This window comes from Perna viridis, chromosome 4 (assembly GCF_037379345.1).
Source record: "Perna viridis isolate PV_CMFRI_1.1 ecotype Kerala chromosome 4, ASM3737934v1, whole genome shotgun sequence".
Taxonomy (NCBI): Eukaryota; Metazoa; Mollusca; class Bivalvia; order Mytilida; family Mytilidae; genus Perna; species Perna viridis.
In genome coordinates, this window is record NC_142448.1 from 43,245,269 (window position 1) to 43,267,307 (window position 22,039).

A 22,039-nucleotide genomic window follows, 5' to 3' on the forward strand; every position below is an offset into this window, starting at 1 on the left:
ACTATTAAATCATTCTAACTTTAATTAGCAATAATCTGACGAGAAAACGCTTGGTACACTTTACCATATATGTATAGACGTTTATAAAATGATATGTTTTTGTGTCACGACTCCTTTAAAGCCCATACCGGTGTTATGGTTAAAATATGAGAGGAATGAAAAACAAAGTAGATTGCAGAGACGGCAAAGAATTATTATTCTTCTTTTGGGATAAGTTTCTAACGGAACAGGGTGCAACATACTCTATTTACACATATGTTGTTTGAAACGTGGTCAACAAGTTTTACATATCTGTTGTTTCCTTCAACGACAAGTTTCATCGGGATATGAAGAAGCTGATCAAATACACTGACATTGTAAAGGTTTTTGTCGAAAACTATAAATCGGTGCTATCCTCTTTTGGTGTCTCAACCAAAGACGATGATTGTGATCTATCGTTTATGTAGTGGATTCCTAAACTTTACAAGAATACATACAAACAACGCTACATAGTTGGGTCAGCTAAGTGGACCACCAAACCTCTTTCAAAACTTTAACTTCAATACTCACAGCATTTAAAGATGGTCTCCAGTCCTACGACGACACTTGTTACTCCCGTAGTATCTCCATCTTTAAACTTTTTAAGAATTCACATTTAATAAATACCACCACGCAAATATTTGTGTATCTTATAGTCACTCCTTTTCTGCAGACAATTTTTGTCAGCCGTACGGACAACTCTTGTTGAACGTGGAACAAGTAAATGACCCTGCTATGCACATTTGTTTGTTAGATTTTTGTGTAGTTTCGGAATCCAAAGTAGATTAAAAGGCTTGCAAGAATATTCAACGAGGTCATGAAGAATTGTGGTTAGCTAGGAGCATGCTTAATAATAAATTTTGAATCTCTTAACCTTATTTAAAAGACAATTTTTTTGTAATACCAAATGCATTTTGTAAAATATCTTGACTTTTTGTTTTTGCAACGTTTTTAGAAAATACTACTTACCCTACTAACGAAATGGATTTGAAAACACCAACGTCTCCCTTTGCTAATTCAGTGTCAGTGTCGCTACCCGAGGTTACAGAACGTAAGTATTCCAATATGCTTTTAATTTAAAAAAAATTAACATTTTGTATTGAAGAATAAAGCAATTGCTTTGGTTGTATATAAAGGACCTGAACAATATCCCAATCGCAATAAATACAAAGTTTCAAGAAATTCTAGCGAGGAATATAAGAGTTGAGGACAGCGGAAGATAAATAAACAGACACGTAGAAATTCAAAAACTAAACACCCACCCACAAAAAAATATGTGTTTTATTATTATTATTATTATTATTATTATTATTATTATCAATAATAATTATTATCAATTTCTTTCATTTTCTTTATAGTTTAAAACATGCAATTATGTATTTTGTATATTTATGTAAAAATCAATAATAAGTTCATTATAAGTTCAATCTATACTAGTAATTAGATCTTATTATTAACTTTTTTAAAACTATTTAAGCCAGTACTAGCGTTGCAGTAAATAAAGACAATGAAGGCCGCATATTCGTCCGTTATTCAATTGACGAAAGAAGATATATATGTACAACTGGTTGGGATGACAGCGCCGCAACAGTCGCGTGTAGAGCTTACTTCCGGTCTCCGATTGGTAAATCAAAATTCGTGACAAAACATATCAATGATGAAAAAGTCATTCATGTCAAATTCAAATGTAAAGGAAACGAAACTGGTCTAGAAGACTGTGACAGCGATGGCGAAAATGTGACTTGCAGTTCTGATGTAGTTGCTGGTGTTGACTGTTGTAATGGTATGTAAATTCTAGTGATTTGAGTAATAAGGTGTCTTCATGAAGCCACCAACAAATATATATTTATAACTTTGACAAGAACAGTGTCATTTTTAATAAGTAAAGGGCACTAACAATCATTTGTAAATGTACGAACAATCGTTGTATGATATTTGGACATTTGTTTCCATTGAAAAGACTTTAATAGTATATAGGATACTTCAGAAGAACCAGAGATTTATGTGTACAGTAGTACAGTAATGTAAAACAAGGGAATGTATGGTTTTATAGAAGACAATCGCCATTATGAGGAAGTGAAATCAAAACAAATTATTACTTTGTATAAAATACCACAAAAATATAAATATATAATTCTAATCATGAGATTCGTCATGCTTATAACCGTTTTTGATTGGTCGAGAACGTCATTGCATGCACATTGATTTTACGGCCGTTTGTTTACAGCTCTGGAAAAGAAACTTATAACTGAGTCTGACTGAACCCTAGAAAAAACCTTATTGTAATTTTCCTTCTTCCTTGTTGTAAATCCTTAATAATTTTATTCCTGTTGAATTGTTTTCATCCCGTATTCTCAATGCCAACTATCACTTCGTCCATGGCATTTTTGTTTTGCTTTGACGTCAAGGCAAATCAGTGTTTTGCATTCACCAGGGGTTCGTGTTTAGGTGTTAAATGTCGTTTGAACTGACCATTATCTTATCTCATATCTGTTTGACTAAAGAGCAATTTATCGGATACTTCATCTTCAATTGATACGAAAAAAATATTTTGAAACTTAAAATATATCAACTTGAATTTTTGATTTGCTGTCTTGAAATTTCATCTTACCTTCTTACATTTAATCTTTTCAATTTAGACTTTTAATAAGCTGGCCCCACAAAAAAAATTGAAAAATAATGGCTGATATTTTCTTCCGTACATACTTGCAGGTAACAAAAAGCAAACCACAAAAATAGAAATGTAAATTACTCGACGTGAGTAATTGTTAAACAAAGAATAAGTGAAATGAGTGAGCGTCAAGGAGTATATCAAGTGGAGTGCACAATAAAAAATATAACACATTCACGAAAGATATTCATTTAATAAGTAAGATTAAGATTTGTTAGTCAACTCTTTTCAATTCATCTACATTTTGCATACTTTCAGGTGAGTCGTGTTTAGTTGGGTCATCTAATCAAGAAGGCGAAAATACCTCGTCTGGTGCAGGTAAACCACTTCATTTAAACAAATCATTTTACGCTCTTTCAATATCCTCACAACCTGGTTTGACCCACTATTTCACTTTGAAATGCATGTATCGAGTCATAGGCATAAAGGCTGATTTCATTTCTGATTTTGCCAGTTTTAAATTATCTCCCTTCCAGAATTATATTTTCGAGTTTGGTCGTATATTGTTATTAACTTTTTTCAAGTGTAAACATAGTTTAAATATTAGTCCCTGTAAGAATCAGGCAGTAAGTGGAACATGCTTAAAACCCCTCATTTTGATACTGTAATTTGTCTGCACCATCAGAATCAAGGAAGACAGACAAAATTTTCCATATTATGGTTTAATGTTGCGTGAGTGAATAAACTGACACTTCCAAAGAATGAAGAGTTCGTATATTTAAATTTTATTGGTCAAGATGACAGGATGACAAGATGACATCCTTGAAATATACATTTAACCATTTATAAATATCACAATAAAACAAAGTAAATACGGTAACTATATATTTACAGTCACATTTAATAAAAAAAATATTAAAGCATATGTAAATCTAAATATTCTCCATTTACTCATTGTATTTAATATTATCAAAAAATGTAAATTTATAAAACTTCTTTATAACGAAATTTATGACATATGCAACAAATTCATTAGTCCTTTCGATGTCATGGAAAATATGACATCCAAAACATAAATATTTCAAAAACAACAACACATAACACAAAGCTTACCCTATATGTGGTACAAGGGTACTGATTGTAGTTAATGAAAACTTTTGCATGAACAAACAGATCTGTAAAACAAAATATCTACTTTTAACATATGATCGGCAGTTCACAATTACCGATAATTGACATTTAAATGAACAAATCGGTATTCATGTCATTGACTAAACTAGCGTAACTTATATACAAATAAATATAAACAATGAATAATTGCTTGATATTTGTACGAATATAGTAAGTGAAAAAATAAAATAGAACCCATTTATCATTTAATCTCATTCGTACTTTCTCGTACAAAAAATACTCATATGCGCACACTTTCATAAATCAATAAAATGTGAAATAAATTATTAAAGAAACAGAAATATTAGTAACTAACCTCAGTAAGTATGAACATGCATTCCAAATGAATGAAAATGAAATCAGACAAAACGTGTATTTTTTCCAAATAACTGAGATTATAAAAGAACGTCTTCCATACACTTCAACTAATAATCCAATACCCGGGAAAATTTATAATAGAAAATCGAGAACCAATAAAAACAAGAGAACAGACAACGTGACAGAGATAGCCAATCAATAAGAACTGAGCTGGATAAATGATAGATTACCCAAATACTCAGAAAAGAAAGAGCCGGAAAAGAAAAAGATTGTGAACTCAACATAATTAATTTTCTCTTAAATATAATTAATTCATTGTTGAGCCTATCACATTACCAATGAGTTAAATTTGCACTAAAATGCACCGAAAATGAACATTTTAAGGGCAGATAATTCTGTCAAAAACCTTATTTTTCTAACTTTTTATTGAAAATTTTTTTGAGCAAATGCAATGATACAGAGATCAAATAATAGTCTTTCCAAATAGAGAAAGCATCTTTGGGTGATAATTTATTGTCTGATCGCTTGGGTTATGACATGCATGTTTCTGATTTTTCCCATTTTGCCTGATCTTACAAACACTTACCCTTAATTAGGGAATTTATGAAGAGTACAGCTAAATGGCGGAAAGCCATTTCGAATTTTATTAAAATTGGGTATCAAAAGCTGTAAACTTTTAAAAACAAGGAGAAAAGGGTGTTTTATGCCTTCCATGTATTGTTTTAGGTATTGCAGTTGGTGTAACTCTCTCAGTTCTTCTGGTGTTAGTTGTTATTGCAGCATTTTTGTACTTCAGAAGAAGGTAAATTAAATTGAAGTTGTCAACACTATATTTGTGTACCATTCTGGACCGTAGGCATATAAAAATGTAAAAAAAAAATTTATTTTGTTCCTACAGAAATTATTTTCTGTGTTAGTAAAGTAAATAATGCCTCCGTTAAAGGCAAATAAGAACTTCACTAGTAATGTTCCGTCCACTCTGACTAGAACTATATATGTGTGTGTATTTCTTTTTCAGGGGAAATTTATTCAGTATACGTTCAAAAGGAAATTCAAAACCCAATATTGGAAATCAAAGGGATGATTTAGATTATACTGGCCAACAAGGTATTGCTTTACCGAATTATTCTAGAGGTTCTGTAGATAACTGTAATGTGCAATATATAAGCTATCCTGATTTTGAAACAAACCAAAATCATGAACCATCATCTAGATCACTACTGTATTCTGTTGCCTCAAATCCAAGTGAATATGACCAGTCTACTTATGCAACATCAAAAGATGGCGTTTACGACAAAGCGCATGATCGAAGACATGTTGGAAACGAAGCTAATACATACGGTCATAGTGTTGATGAAATGTATGATACATCCAATCAACAGATAAGGCATGACGAAGAGGGAGACTCGTACGGTCGAGTGGTCGATACGGTATATGACGCTACCGGTCACAATGATAGACAAACAGCTAATATTGACAATTCATATGATCCAGCCGTCGATACAGCGTACGACACTGCAGGACAAATTGGAACTGTAGGTGTACGAGACGATATATATGATTAAATGGGGGAGAATTTCTTGACTATTACGACAAGAAATATTTTCATGGCAAATCATCTCAGAGATTTAGAACATTTTGTGTCGCCTGTCATGGAATCAATTTGTAATTATTTCGCTATTTTTCTTGACTAAACAGACAATCCACTTAATCAAGGTTTGTTCTGATTGCGGAAGGAAGGTAAGGAACCAATTGTACCTCGAAAATTGTGTTGGATCCTGATGCTGCTTTAGGTAACTGATAATCAAACTGATTGGTTCTTGTGCTATCGTCAAATCGGGAAGTTAAAAAGGACAATAAGTCACGGGGTTTAATATCTTCTGCTTAGTAAAAGTGGATTTTGCAATCGGGGCAAAAGTAAATATAAAAGATATATGGCCAAAACTTTTACTATCATTTTTTTTATCTTTTAACTAATTAATTCATTTTTGTTGTTCTTCTATAATTAATGTACTATGACAAAGAATCTCGAACAACAAACTACGAATCATGTTCATATTACCCATAATATAAAAACAAAAGCATTGCAAAACTTAGAGCATAATTTTTGTTAATACTCACACACCATTATAGTTTCAAAATTATGCCTTATAGATGACTTATAGATAAAGAACAATAATTCAAGCCTTGTGTAAACCAATTATAAAGAGGTTTAATTTTCTGGCAAATCAATAAGGTAGGAAAGAACAGACTAGATAGAAAAAAAAATTCTATGACTTTTTATGATATTTTTTCACTTAATCCAGTTGGACGTGTTTTTTTTTTTTTTACTTTTGTCTGAGAAATCTAGGTGTGCTTATCAGTTGCTTTTTTGATTTAGCTTACAGAAAAAGCGAGTACTATTTCAAGGTAGGTACAACTTTTTGTCTTTTGTCGTGTGGTGACCTGTAGAGGTTTAATTATTTATCATTGGGCTTTGGATGGATGACTATCTCATTGGCAATCATACCTCTTATTTGTTTTGACTTTAATACTGTTATACTGTTATACCTTTATAATTTGTATGTTTCTCTTGATTTTTGTTTTAAATCAAATATGCATATTTGTTTTTGATTTAAGTGTCAGTATCTGTAAGAATCAGGCAATATGGGAAAAATCAGAAGCATGCATGTCAAAAATCCACCTTTCTGACAAAGATGCAGTCTCTACTTGAAAAAGAAGCTAACGTGATCTCCGTATCAAATCTGCATCTGCATTTGCTCAGAATTTTTTCAATGGAATGTTAGATAAATGAGGTTTTTGACAGAGTTATCTGTCCTTGAAATGTTCATTTTCAATGCTTTTCAATGAAATTATAATTAAGTGACATGGATGGATTTTTTTTACCTATTTTTCTTGATTGTAATGGTGCAAATAGTAAAATTACACTTTTCCACACCATTTTTCAATCACTGCCTGATTCTTGCAAAGACTGTCACCTAATTGCTTTGTTTTGATTTGTTTTGTTTTCTACTTAACTTTTTACTCCTTTTTTTTCTTTTTGTGCGTACTATTTTTATTTTCTTGTTTTTTTTATATATACTTGTTTATGTTCTCGATCATACGGTTAATTTTTCTGTACTCGAGTGGCGAGTTGTTGAACTTACGAATTGTTCGACCATATGTTTATATTTTGACAAAATTTGTGACATATTTCGATTTCAAATAGATCGATTTGTATGATACGTCGGAAATAAAAAATAAAATATGCATACGCTGTCCAATACGGCTTTTACCCGTTCAATACCTCGTATTGGTCTGCTTAAATTCTATATAGGTCTAGGACGTATTGGAGTAGTTAGTCAATAAAGATATAATATGAAATTTATAGTGACTTGAATAATCTGTTGATTTCAAAGACCACACGTGTACGGTTGAACCAAACGGGTCTTTTGTCAAATACACGTAATGTATTTACTACGTGCATTTCCTATCCAAAATGACAGTATTGTTCTGAATGAATTACTCAATTGAATAGATGCCTTTACATAAGTCATATATCATTTCTTATTTTATCATTTATACGTTTGTGAATAGTTTTATATAAACAATTTTCTATTATGATTTAAGTGCTCAAAATCAAAATGGTGTTGGTGATTGAAACAATGCCGTTCGCAGTTTATTTTAGATTTTGTGTCTTTTTAAAAGAAAGGATACGAGAAGAATAATTGTTGTCATAGTTATGGTTTAATGGTCTCTAACGCCTTTCGATAAATATAGAAAGCGTTATATTGGAACAACCAAAAATGTTGAGATAACATTTACTCATTGCCGCTCATAATCATAGGATCTGACATGAACAATAATTTCCTTTGTGTTGTTGGCGAACAGTTTTCGAATCATATTTATATTACATAAAATATAAAAACAACATGTTATAAATCATAAATTATTTTCTTGTGTAGTTTGACCAATAACATATAAACCTGAAAAACGAGGTTAATATAATGGAAATATTAACCTGGTCAGAAACTTGCTAAGTGAAAATTAATGTTATTGATATCAAAAGGTGTCCACATTATTTTCTCATCACCTCAGTCTTCTCCCACGTTTCACAACTTGAAACCAGATTGATTTGAAAAAAAGGTTCTGTAAAGGCCATCTTTGATTGCCATCCCAGACAGCATTCCAAACTTGGATCATACCAGCAATAAGCATGACATCAAATTGGTATTTGGGTTAAAATAAGGCTTGCGTTGGACAAACGTTTGGCCAATGTACATATAGAATCTTCTTATAGAATGAAAATAATTAAAACTTGAAAATGTCTCGTTTAAGCATTTGCTTTTCAAATAAAAAATGTTTTGGTAATTTGCCGTCCTTGTGAGGATCGTAAAAGTTGTCAATGACTTCAAAACCCCCTTATTAGTGGTAATTTTGGTAATAATAATTGCAGGAAAAAGTATTTTTCCATAACCAAGCCCTGAAACGTTGGTCCACCGTTGTCTTGCAAAACCCAATCATATGCCAACATTGGTCCAACTGAGGCATGATGTGTGGGATATATTCAAATATTCAAGGTTGCCGTTTGCAAGTCAATATTGATATACTGTAAATAGGTATAGTTATAAAAAGCAAAAGTGCAATTTCTAATGTTTTTGTTTGCATGGAATTAAGGTATATGTATCAAGCAGATGCTTATGCTTATCCCGTTGTGGACCCATATATAAGGAACGACCATTTGTTTCTATTGTGGGGTATGGCAGTTTCTTGTAAATAAAAAATTTAGCCTAGAAAATTTTCAAATAAATAAATATTTTTACCTCCACTATACTCGAATTTACCTCAGCATGTTTTCAGTTTTTTTTAAATTATCTCGTAAATTACTTACACGGTCCTTTAAAAAAATTGCAATTTTATTCATGTCGTTCTGTACTACAACTCTCATACAATTATTTCTCGTTCTTACCTCCGAGATCGAAATATTTCCATATTATTTTTTCTACGAGAATTTGACACTGAACGTCTTGTTTATCGCCATCTTGTTTCTATGCATTTTTTTAGATGTTCCCTATTACCTCACAATTGAAGAGCTGAAGGCTGAGGTGAATTCGAGTATACATAGAAAATTTAAAAAACAATATCTAGCCTCCGTATTTTACTATATACTATAGTGAAAATAAATAACCTAGTCGTGAATCATTTGAAAATAAAGTTTCTTATTCACACATTTTTTATATAAACATTCTGCCCCCACCAAAACTGCCACACCTCCATCAGAATCTTATTCACAATTTAAACAGCTCCCGGAAAACAGCACTATATCAATAACTCAAGTAGCTTTTAGGTCTATGGTTAAAGAAAGTGATCACTTCTTCAAAATATATTGATACATTAAATATTTGTTTTGCAAGTCATGACCATGCGTGTCAAACTACAGTACTGAGACTGCTAAAAGATTGGCGATAAGCACTCGATAAAAACTACTATTTTGTTGCAGTTTTGATGGATCTGTCTAAGGCATTCGACTGCCTTCCCCATAATTTTTTTCAGCATATGGATCGAGTTTCTAAGCTTTTAGAATCCCTCTTCATTCCTACTTAACTTATTGAAAACAGCAAATCAAATTTAATAGTATTCATAGTAGTTGGGCCGACATCCATCAGGACAAGGATCTATCCTTTGCACTCTCTTGTTTACTGCATTTATCAATGATATTTTTACTTCATTAAACATGGCACACTATATAACTATACAGATGTTAAAGCCTTATCTTTTTGTGCACCTGATTATGATGTATTAATTTCCACCTTAGAAACTGAATCATTGGAGCTGATCGAGTCCTAGCAATTGGTAAAAAGACTTTTGAAAACAACCATGATCCAATATTAATTATGCAAATTTATCTTGTGAAAGAGACATGCACAACAAAGAACATACAGTAACTAAAATCAAACATATAAAATAACAAAAGCAAATGAGCATCTCGGACTCCAATAAAAACTGTGAGCATGGACCAGGTGCACCGGTAGGGTAAGCGTCTTATGCTTTTCTAGAAAGTACTGTGAAACTATTGGGTATTGAAATTGATTATAAACTTAATTTTTATATTCATATTGGTGATTTATGTAGGAATGCATATCAGCGGCAATATATACTAAAACTTTTGGGTTTATTTTTTAATAGACTTACAAGACTCGCCATTTTTTATACTTTCATTTTTAGCAATTTAAATTGTTGCTCTTTGGCATGGCATTTCTGTACTGGTAAAAATCCTTTTATAAATTTTACAAAATGCAAGAAAAAACACTCCGTTTAGTGTATGATAACGGGTCTAGCTCATACGAAGAACATTTGCATCATGTCAAGATGTCTTCTCTGCATATTAGACGCCAAAGAACAATGGCTGTTGAAAATTATAAAATCCTAAATGATTTATTTCCTGTATACCTACGTAATATTGTCACTGTGAAATCATATAAATATACTTTTAGGTACGAAAATATACTAGATATCCCACAGGTCAAAACCAGTACTAATATGGTAAGAAAAGTCTTTGATTTGCAGCAACGACTTGGAATAGTCTTCCGAACCATAAAATAGGTTTTCTCATTTTAAGAGCTTAGTTCGGTTTTGGAATGGCTCGGAATGTCACTTTTACTCACTTATGCTACAATGTAGTTGTGCATGAATTTTGATATTTACTCAGTCTTATTATCTAGTGTGTGCACGAAAATGTGTATATAGTGTCCATGTTAGCCTTGTAAAATGCGCTAGATACTGTGCTATTTGTTTTATTGCCAATCTATGTTTTATTACATGTAACTACTTAAAACTAGATTTTGAACAAATGCAGTCTTGTTGACATTGTAATTAGAAGATGAAACGTTTTGTCTCCAAAAAAATATGGTTAAAGCCACTAGGACAGCCTTGTTCATTACATGTAAATTTGAAGAAAAGAAGCTTTGTTTCCAACTGAATAGAACTATAGCCAGTCATTGACCATTGACAGCTTTGTAAACATAATAAACTAGAGGTGAAAAAATAAGCTTCGTTTCCAAAGATCAAAACCATTAAAAATATAGTAAAACAAGGAGGACTTGTCGATTCAGTGTACAGATGAAGAAAATAATCTTGTTTTAAAATGAATGGAATCGTAGTTCTCATGTTCGAGATGTGACAAAAGCTTAAGATGTTTTGGAAATACATCCAATCTTAAACAAAATCTACCAGGTATTGTTGATGATAATGAGGACTCTATACCAATGACCAAGAGAAGGCAGAACAGCGTCTTCAAAAGTGTGTTTACAAATGAAGATCCAGGTCAAGTGATTCCATCATTTCCCAAAAGAACTGACCAGAACATTGATAGCATAACATTCAATAATGATAAAATCTAACAACACTTAAAAAGTCTGAGAGAATCCAAATCTCCAGGACCTGACCAATTACACCCAAAATCTAAAAAAGACAGCCAGGAGTCTAGCAGAACCTCTCAACCTGATATTTACCAGGTCATTAGAATCTATGAAAATAACCACAGGTTGGAGAAAGGCTAATGTGTCTCCTATCCACAGAAAGGGCTTCAAAACTTTGTATCAAACTACTGTCCAATAAGTTTGGCCTCTGTTGTCTGTAAAACCATGGACACATTTGTGAAAAACGAACTAATGAAACACATAGAGATAACAATCTCTTTACTGACCATCAGAAGAGCAAGTCTTGCATACCTCAATTAATAGAGGTACTTCGGGACTGGACAGAAAAACTTGAGTGCTCGCATGCAATAGATACGGTTTATTTGGACTTCGGAAAAGCATTTGACACAATGCCACATAAACGGCTCATAAAAATGTTAGAAAGTTATAGTATCACTAGGATTCTACTAGGGTGGATAAAAAACTCTTATGAGACCGAAATCAAAAAGTAGTCCTAAATCAAAGCCACTCAGAATGATCACAAGTCACCAGCTGTATATCACAAGGAAGTGTTCTGATACCTATCCAGTTTTCCAACTATATAAATGACCTGCCAGAGGCAGTCAAAAATATAGCAAAACTTTTCGCAGACGACACCAAATTGTATGCAGTAGAGGATCAAACTTTACAAAGGGATATTGATTACTTGGTGCAATGGTCTATTGACTTGTTATACAATTTAATCCAGCAAAATGCAAACACATACACTATGGCCCTCCAACCAATGTAGAGTACACAATGGAAGGGGAGGCAATATCCAAGTCCAACGAAGAAAAAGACCATGGAATTATTGTGGACGAACAGCTTAAATTTCAGCAATATATTAACTTATCAACTACGAAAGCAAACTAGCGATAGCGGTTATTAAAAGAAGCTTCACATATATGGACAATGAAATGTTTCTCAACCTCTGCAAAAATACTGTTCGTCCTGAATTAGAATATGGAAGCAATGTGTGGTCAATCATTTATAAAAAAAAAGAAGCTATAAAAATTGGAAACGTACAATTAAGGGCAACTAAACTAGTTAAAACATACAATTTGAGATAGTGAGAGATTAAGTATCTAGGTTTGCCTTCACTTTAATACCGTAGGTTAAGATCAGATGCTATGGAAACAATTGGATAGTAAATAATATTGACAAACTCGACTGCAAAATGAATTTCCAACTAGACCAACAACCACCAGAAGGCGTAGTTTCAAAATATACAAGAAGATTTCTAGGACTAATATGAGGAAGTATAGTTTCTCGAAAAGCATATTGGATACATTTGCCAAACACTGTCCGCCATCTTGGTGTGGCCAATCCTGGTCGGGTACACGACAGTGAATACTTCATGTCCAAATTTGTTGGAATTTGCTTTAGCTATTATTCAATCATTAATATCTAGTTATTTTCACGAGTTTTGATGTGTTCAACTTCGTCTCTTATATTTACAATCACAGCAATATACGCGTATATTGTGTTTATAAGCATGCATATATGTGTATCTATTACTTTATTTGAAAAAAGGATAGATAATAACTAATACACTTGAAAATAGTATAAACGCGTATATACACGCGTAAAAATATATAAGCGAATGTTAGCCCGCCGATGACAAGAACACGAATCAACATTAAATGGAGCGTTGTCATTTTGTGTTATTCATATTCTTTATCATTACTATTTAGAGTCATTCTTTATGTGATGAAAACCTTTTTACGAACCTCTCACTCGTAAAAAGTACAATTTATGGTATGTTTACAAACGGTATATTTTTATGGTTCAAGATAAAGTTTACTTGTCTCTATTGAACTGATAATTTCCTCCTATAAATAATTCGAATAATTGTATATTTGAGTTGTCCTTTGTTTGACAAATTAGATAAAAGTAGTTGTATTATCTTTTTCAATACGTTTCTGTATAGTCTCTTTTGGTTTTTATAGGATATAATGACGTTGGTCTACTCGGGGACAAGTGATGTGGCATGCATACTTTTTCCTTCTGATTTTTTTCCAGTTTCATTCAGCTATTAAAAGACTAGACATTTTCTCAGAACGAGAGAGAGTGAATTTATGCCTTAAACGAACGAGTATATAAAGTTGTCAGCAATAGTTATACCTTTTAAGTAGCAGTCTTTATAAAAATCAGACAGGAGGTAATTCATGCATGTCAAAAACCCACTCATTTCACTTTTATTTCTTGTTCAGAAACACTTTTTGACCACTCATTACCAGTCTTAGTTTTTCATTTGGGTGTTGCGCTTTTGAGATAAAATTTACATAGATAGTACATAAAATTAGCACTTTGCAAGAGTTATCGTTCTTGATTTAATTTGATTTGGTTGATATAAGTGGGAGGTATAGTTTTCTCCAAATTACAGATTTAAATACACAGAAGATTATTGTCTTGTCACATGAAAATATAACATGAAAATAAAAAAGAATCGTTTGTTTGGTGGGTTTTTATAGGGAATTTTATAGGGCCTGGTAATTAAAAACATACATATATTGACAGTTGACATTTGCAAATGGATACTTTTCACCTGTACTAAATTGAAACATATGCTTTGTTTATTTAATCATGGATAAAATTTGATAATTATAGGAAAAGCATCTTAAAGTATACTTGTCATATATTGCGGCCAATGGAAATCTTAATGTGGATTTAAATGTTGACCCTTATTCAACTTCCTTGTTCTGTTAAAACGAACGGAAACTTGGATACATATTTGATGTTTATTTATCATGTTTCAAGGAAGTGAATGTAGTGGAAATAACATGTCCGTTTACTACAAAATTGCAAGATACTGATTAAGTAGGTTTCTTTAATTTAATTTTTTTTTTGTCATCAAAGAAACGTAAGGTAGTGTTTGTTTTTTTTTATCTCTATGGGACATACACTTGGTATTTAACAAATGAATTACGTTTAATGATCTTCACATTTCATTCGTGTTACATGTAGGTTGGTGTTCATAACATGGGACATCATTTTATTATAAAGGTCAATTTCTTCGCTTGCATTGATACTGTATTTAGATTTAGTACTATAAAAGATTTGATTGACATGAATCAACCCACAGTGAATCAGCCTTACACGACACCTACCGTATATTCCTCTGTTGACATGTATTTGGGCTACAGCAACAGGTAATCAATTTGTCATCTTAAAATTAGCATAGAAGTAAAAAAATCCACAATTAAGAGTTGAATGAAGAAAACAGGAGAAAAAAACTTGCTGATGAACTTAATCCAAATATATAAATCTGCCTACTTTTCACAGATTCAAATTCCCATTGAATAACAGTATAATGTATACTAGTCACCAAAAGAAACGATACAAAATATTAATTTATAACAATAATTTACCGTGTGGTTGAAAACCTCGCCGAATGGATAACACGTTATTTTTAAAGCTCTTCGTAACACAGTAACACACACGCACACAAAAAAGATTTCTAAGATACAACAGTTACCAGGAATTTCAGTTTGGGGAAGGAAGCAGTTAGATAAAGTATTGCATCTTTCAGTCGTTCCCAAAATTATGATGTTATGACGATGATTAGCCTTTCATAGGACCGTAACTGCATTCAATGTGCGGTTGCACAAGCGTAAAAGTCGTGACTTAAAGATGTCTTGCAGCATTTGAATCATCATTTGATGAGAGTTTGCACTGGACGTGTCACCTGTTTCAATGAGTAATCAATGGAACCAGGGTTATGACGGTAATCAAAAAATACAATCCAGGGCAATAATGTTATTCGCACCACATGAAAATGTTTTTTCAGCGTTTTGTACGGGGCGCCGAATGGGACTCTAGTGGTTTTGTACTCAAAATTCAAATTTGTACAGGCAAAAGTGCATTTTGTTCAACAAAAATGAATTCTGATTAACAAAATTTATAACATACTACAAATTTTGAATTTTGTGCCACAAAAAATCAATTTTGTGAGACAAAAGTATATTTTGTGTGACAAAATTGAAATTTTCACGAAAGACAATTTGGTGTTACAAAATTAAATTTTGTGAGACAAAATTAAATTTTGTCACAAAAGGCCATTTTGTATGCAAATTAGTTTAGAGAATCATTTGGATATGCAAATGAAATCTCTCATCACTATTTTGTAAGAAGGTTTCTCATTGGATATAGTAACAGCGGGTCTCACAGCCGCAGGTTCCCGATTACTTCGAGTAACGCAGGGCGGTTATGGCCGCTTTAAGTGAAATTGAAAAAAAAATCTTTTAAGTTGCATTCTACAATAAAACTACTTTGAAATTACTGAAATTGCTATTATACGTAATTTCTGAGATTTGTTTAATAAAACAGGTTTTAAAATACGCGATTTTTAAAAATGCTGTTGCCCAACTTGTTAATCGCAACAAAATTTGTTAAAATTGTATCTGTTCCAAATTTTGCTGGAAAAAGAAATGAATCGTCAGATTAGCCAAGAAAATCATATTAGAAATATGTTGTGCGGTGAAATTTGTTAATCTGTCAAAGTCGGCGAAAGATTATTTTGTTCCACTATCCCTCATGATTTTTTGCGAGATACAGATAGATTCCTTATTTCATTCCGATTCTATTGATGTATGAGACAAGAAATTCCGTTGAGTGGAACAAGTCGGGCGAGATGAATTATCTTTAGATTCAAGATTAAGTGACACAGTGGGTTATACGATTACGATATCCGATATATATTTCACTTGTTTGCTTAATTGAAACCGCACACATTCGTACTTTATTCACTGTATTGCAGTGAATGCTTAAAGTTTGTAATACAAGTGCACATGATACTGCACATTTCATTTGCATATCCAAAGAATTCTGTAAACTAATTTGCATACAAAATTGACTTTTGTTACACAAAATTGAATTTTGTCTCACAGAATTAAATTTTGTCTCACAGAATTAAATTTTGTCTCACAAAATTGAATTTCATCTCACAAAATTGAATTTTGTGACACAGAATTGACTTTTTTGACACAGAATTGAAGTTTGTTTCACAAAATTGAATTTTGTGACACAAAATAGACTTTTGTCTCACAAAATTGATTTTGATTACAAAAAGATCAAGTCGCATTTGGCGCCCCATATTTTGCGTCGTCCAAACTTTTCATTGTCTGTTCAGCATCATTTGGAGTAAACGTGGCATTCAATTCTGAGTTTGTTAGCTTTCTGTTAGTCAGTCATGTGGTACATTTGGAACAGTTACTTGTGTGTGTTTTAAAAACTTTGTCAATCAACATCCAAATGGAGGATTATGATATCTTTAAGGCAACAATCGTAACAAACGTTTATTCTTTGTCTTTTTTGTACTTTTTAAGACATGCATTTTAAACCTACCGATCTTTATTCAAATGTTGGAGATATTTTTATTTTTGTTTCTTAGATTAGATGTTCAAAAAGAAAGTTTTGCAACATTTATTAAATTCAATATTATAACAACTACTACAAGAAATTTCTAAACTTTAAACAAATTTTCGTTCTGGAAAATGAAAACTTTGAACGTGAACGCAGATTTTGAAACAATGAGTTTCTTTAAACTTTTATAAAAACACATTAACCCTTATAGGGTTGTCAGACTCGAGAAGCACGTGCAATGAATTATTTTCCGGAAGTTGAAATTCAGAAAAAAGACCAGCTAAAATCCATATTAAGACCAGTACATTCTGTATAAAGACCGGTATTTTTTCCGCAGAAACAATAGTTGAAACATGATTCTCTACCAACCGGTCAACTTCTGTTGTATTTAAACACATCAGTGAATAATAAGCCATTCTTAATCATTGTTTTTGACCATTATTCTTAATACTTATACTTAAAATGCATGTATGCTTAATGAACAGAGTGTGCACTTGATGATCTTCTACCTCGACCACTTTTACTCACTATAACTATAAATTGATTTTTTATAGCTAAACCATAAATCAAACCATATTGTAAAACGTACAATAAATATTTTGTTTTTATTATATGTCATGGATTATTGTGTAGCAAACTGACTTTTTTTTAAATATGACTCATTTTCAGTCTCCTTGCATATTCAATACAAGTGGTAAAAAAATAATTTGCGGATCATTATTTCCGCTGTGGTTGTGATCCGATAAGTAATTATAATTCTAAATATAGAGGAAATCAATATGTTCATATCTTAAGATGAAGCTTAAAGACCAAATCGGTTGAAACGGCTTAAAACATGTACAGATTGTGCTTAACAATCTTCTGGCGCCTCTTTACCAAAGATCCATAGTTTAATAACATTATTGTTGGTAGCTCGAGTATTCAGATATTGCTAACCGAGATTGAAGTTTCCATCGAAATTGAATAAAAAATATCATCATTTGATAAATTTAGCTCTCTCATTAAAAGGGATAATTGTGGTTCAAACACTACAGTCTTCATCACAAAATTTTCTCCAACGCATTGAATTAAGGTCTAATTTAAGCATTGGAAGTATGATGTCACTTGATCCGAAGGTAACAATGGCATTAATTTCTCTTTCCTGCATCTTACACGTATAATATGCGTTTAAATATAGGACGCTTACCCTACCGGTGCACCTGGTCCATGCTACCAGTTTTTAGTGGAGTCCGAGTTGCTCATTTGCTTTTGTTATTTTGTATGTACGATTTTAGTTACTTTATGTTCTTTGTTGTGTATATCTGTTTTCCATGTCTGGTCTTTGTCCCTGTATCACATTCTTTTGATTACCGCTATAACCTTGGTTCCCTTGATTACTCTTCAAATACTCTTTGTTATTTATTGTCTAATCCAGTGCAATATGTTCATTGTTCGGCTCCATATTTACTTAAGTTCATATTTTGATAAGTGGGCGAATAATTTATGCTTTATACTGTTTTCTTAAAAGGAAAAAAATATTGATTCTTGCGATTGTTTTGTAAGAAGTGGAACAAAGTTACACTGGTAGTATGTAATTGCATTCATGTACATCACTCAATTAATTTTGTTTTGTTTTGTTTGTTTTGTTTTTTGTTTTGTTGTTTTTTTTGGGGGGAGAGGGGTATGTCAAATTTGTTACAATTTACAGATATGCCATTTTATATCCTTAATCGCATACTTACTGCCGTGTGGGGGTTATTTTGGCGGGTGCAAAATTTTTGCGATTTTGAAGCAAATTAATTAAGGCAATACACATAATATTTTGGCGTTTCTAATTTTGGCGGATTTTAAGTGGTGCACTAAAATTAGATTAGAAGTGCTCCCCGTGACTTAATTAATTGAAATAAGTGCAATTTTCAAAACTTTTCTTCATTGGCTTAGAATATAAGAAAAAATAACGCTCCCGCACCGAAAAATTGTTTTCGACTATAAAAACTAAAGTCGTATTCTGGTTGTGAATACGTCTATAATTTAATAGTTTAAAATTAGAGTTTGGAGCCACAACATTTTAATTTTCCTAATATAACTTATCTTTGGACAAGTTGTATATTATAATAACAGAATTGATATGGTAGGCTATCATCACGCCTTATAGCCCTTGCATCTTTTTAAGTAGCACTCTAGCTAAGGATCATGCAAAATGTGATTCATGGGTAAAAAGCCTACATTTTTTTATTTTTGATATTTTGTTTGAAATGTCATAGTAAACAGAAATTAACATGTAGTTTTTCATATAACCCGTGCTCATAGGAGATAAAAATTATATAGAATGCACTGCAGATTCAAAATTAAGGGAGATAACTCTGTAAATGACGCCCAAATACAATAGAATCTATTGGATTTTCAATGTTGATTATCTCCAAAGAGCAGGCAGATTTGAATGAACAATTACACATTTCATAGTAAAGACCCATAAAACAATTTAATGACCAAAAAAAATGTAGCCTTTTTGGGGGTGTATCACATTTTTCAGATTTTGCATGATTCTTACAAAGACAGCTACTTAATTAACAATTAGTCAAAGCTTCAAACAATATTTTTTTGTGAGGCCCACTTACCCAATACCCTTATTAAGAATATTGATAGTAATACCCCAGGTGATACCACATACATATTACTTCGGACAAAGATGAAATCATAAACAACCATAAGTCCTTCATGGCTTCTTCCAACATCGAAACAGAATATGAGGACTTGCCTTACTTGTATAAGATTACTAAATTTCACAAGAATCTTTGCAAAGAATATAGCTGAATCTTCGTCTTGCTGTACCGAGGAGAGCCCTTACAAAGATATTGTCTGCAGTGTACGATGGACAGCAAGCTAGTTGCAATACTACCTACTCACGTAGTGGCATAAATCATGTGGGGATACTTAAAAATCCCACTATTTCCTAAATTAGTTCTCTTCAAACTTTTGATTTCTCAACATTTACACTACGTTGCCACATGTTAAATTGAATTCGTTTAAAAGAACTTTAAAAAGTAAATCTTTTGCTGATTCGAGAGCTTGTGATGTTCTAGGTTACAAATTCACATATCTTTTTAAAACATCTCAGAATGGTAAAATGTGCTACACTGAAAAGCATGTCTGTAGCATGCTTGCTATCCTCATTGATTACATTTTTATTATATTTGAGTAGCTATTTGTCAGCAACAAATTGGCATTCCAATGGGCCCTAATTGTCCTCTCCAAGTCGACTTGCTTTTGTATTCATATAACGACTGAATTTCTCCAGAATCTCGTAAATAAGAACAATATAAAAGATTCTAAATCCTTTAATTTCACGTACAGATATATTAATGATGTACTTCCCATTAATATCCCTTCCTTTGGTAAATGGTAACTCTTTCAATATATCCACCAGAGCTCAAGATAAATAAGACTAAACACTTTAGCAGCTTGTTAAGCATGTCTTTGGACCATCACCTCGAATTCGACAACAGTGATCATTTCAGTACTAAGATTTATGATAAAGGAGGCGACTTTAGTTTTAAAATTATAAAGTTTCTTTACTTGTGCGGCAATAAACTCTCATCTCCTGCATATGGTGTTTATATTTCACAATTAATTCTCTACGCTAGATCAAGTTCTAACTACTCTGATTTCCTTGAATGCAATACATGTTTTGCGTAACAGACTCCTGAATCAGGGGTATGAGGAAATGCGTCTCAAAAGGTATCTTACTAAATTATTTTTCAGTCCTCGGTTGAAAAAAAATCGATTTCTTCTGAAACAATAAGTAATGATTTTCCGATTATAACACAACATCATGCAAATGCTATTTAATCAACACCGGTATATTTATGCCGCATTCGAAAAGGGAGGTTTGGCGCGTTGTAAAAACTAGATTTGACCAACCATTCCGTTTGAAATGCCTGTACCAAGTCAGAACCATTGCGGTACCAGCCATTCCGATGATGTAATATTTATTTTGAACTAGGCTTGATTATGGATCGGATTAGTGTTCGGTAATTTTGTTGTTACCCTTATTCAGAATATCATATTATGCTTTATCCAGTTTTTCCCTGTATGTTATATCTATCTGACACATAGAAAACCTTCCGTTAATTATCAAAATAAATTTCATTATTTATACTTTTATTCCTAAATTTCAATCTTTTTCTTTAAAATGGCATTTCTGCACGGTAATGAATTTGAGGAGGTAGACCTAGGGTGAGTGACATAACTCTTAAGATCAGTGATATGTTTGTATCATATTCAATTTTACCAAAACCTTTCAAGTTTTGATTTGAAACAGAATGAAATCAGTCCAAATTACTTTGATGCTTACATGAGATTAATGTAAAATGGTGAATATAAACGCTCCAATGATTTGTAAGAGTTGTGTCCCTTACCCTAGGTCTACATCCTTAAAAACAATTTAAATGCATAAATGGCACCCTGTTGTGTATATGATGACAGTATAGGTTCAATAACTAGCTAATTGAAATTGCCAAGATGAATTCTTAACAAGTTAGACACAAGAGAATATTCTTCAATACTTTAACTTTCATTAAAAAATTCTACAATATCCAATTAGTATAAAGCAAATCCAAATACGCTTTTAGATATATGGGGAAAACATCCCAAAAGTTTGATTGGTATATGAAGTTTTCGTATCTGTACACTATTTAAATAAAAACATTTTCTGGTTGATTATCAAAACGAATTAAATAACATAAAACCCTATCAGATTTTCAATTTTCAGAGAATAATCAGGGACTTTGAATGTGTTGTGAAGTAACGGTTCGGCTGTCTTTTGTCATGAATAATCAACATTGTCTGATAGCTGGTCTTTTGCTTGGTATGATAACAGCTAATCTGAATGAAATACAACGTAAGTTTTACCTCAATCCATTGTATCAGCTTACAAACACAAGAGAACTCTACAGTTAGAACTATAACTATCTACAGCTAAATACCAAATACAGTCAATTTTATGTCATTATTCTATATTGTCTACAAAAAAACACTTTGATAGAGAAACTAAAATCTCAATAACAACCTTTCATAATCACTTTCATTTCTATAGTATAAAGAAACTATCTTTAAATAATAGATTTTAATCCAGAATTAATTA

At 32.0% G+C, this 22,039-nt stretch overlaps 1 protein-coding gene across 7 annotated transcripts in view; it reads left to right on the top strand.

Moving 5' to 3' along the window:
• Positions 1-22,039, top strand: part of LOC148620184 (uncharacterized) — a 37,019-nt gene that overhangs the window by 13,053 nt on the left and 1,927 nt on the right. The window contains exons 6-13 of one of the 7 annotated variants that reach the window (XM_088580855.1): positions 974-1,069; positions 1,496-1,801; positions 2,948-3,007; positions 4,844-4,919; positions 5,136-5,652; positions 6,498-6,526; positions 10,591-10,639; positions 21,668-21,796. In XM_088580855.1, coding sequence (XP_088436981.1) covers positions 974-1,069; positions 1,496-1,801; positions 2,948-3,007; positions 4,844-4,919; positions 5,136-5,652; positions 6,498-6,526; positions 10,591-10,639; positions 21,668-21,703 — 1,169 coding nt within the window. In that variant the 3' untranslated portion in view covers positions 21,704-21,796. Of the gene's footprint in view, positions 1-973; positions 1,070-1,495; positions 1,802-2,947; positions 3,008-4,843; positions 4,920-5,135; positions 8,911-10,590; positions 10,640-21,667; positions 21,797-22,039 lie in introns of those variants that run through there. The other 6 variants (XM_088580859.1, XM_088580858.1, XM_088580862.1 and 3 more) reach the window with 6 other exon arrangements.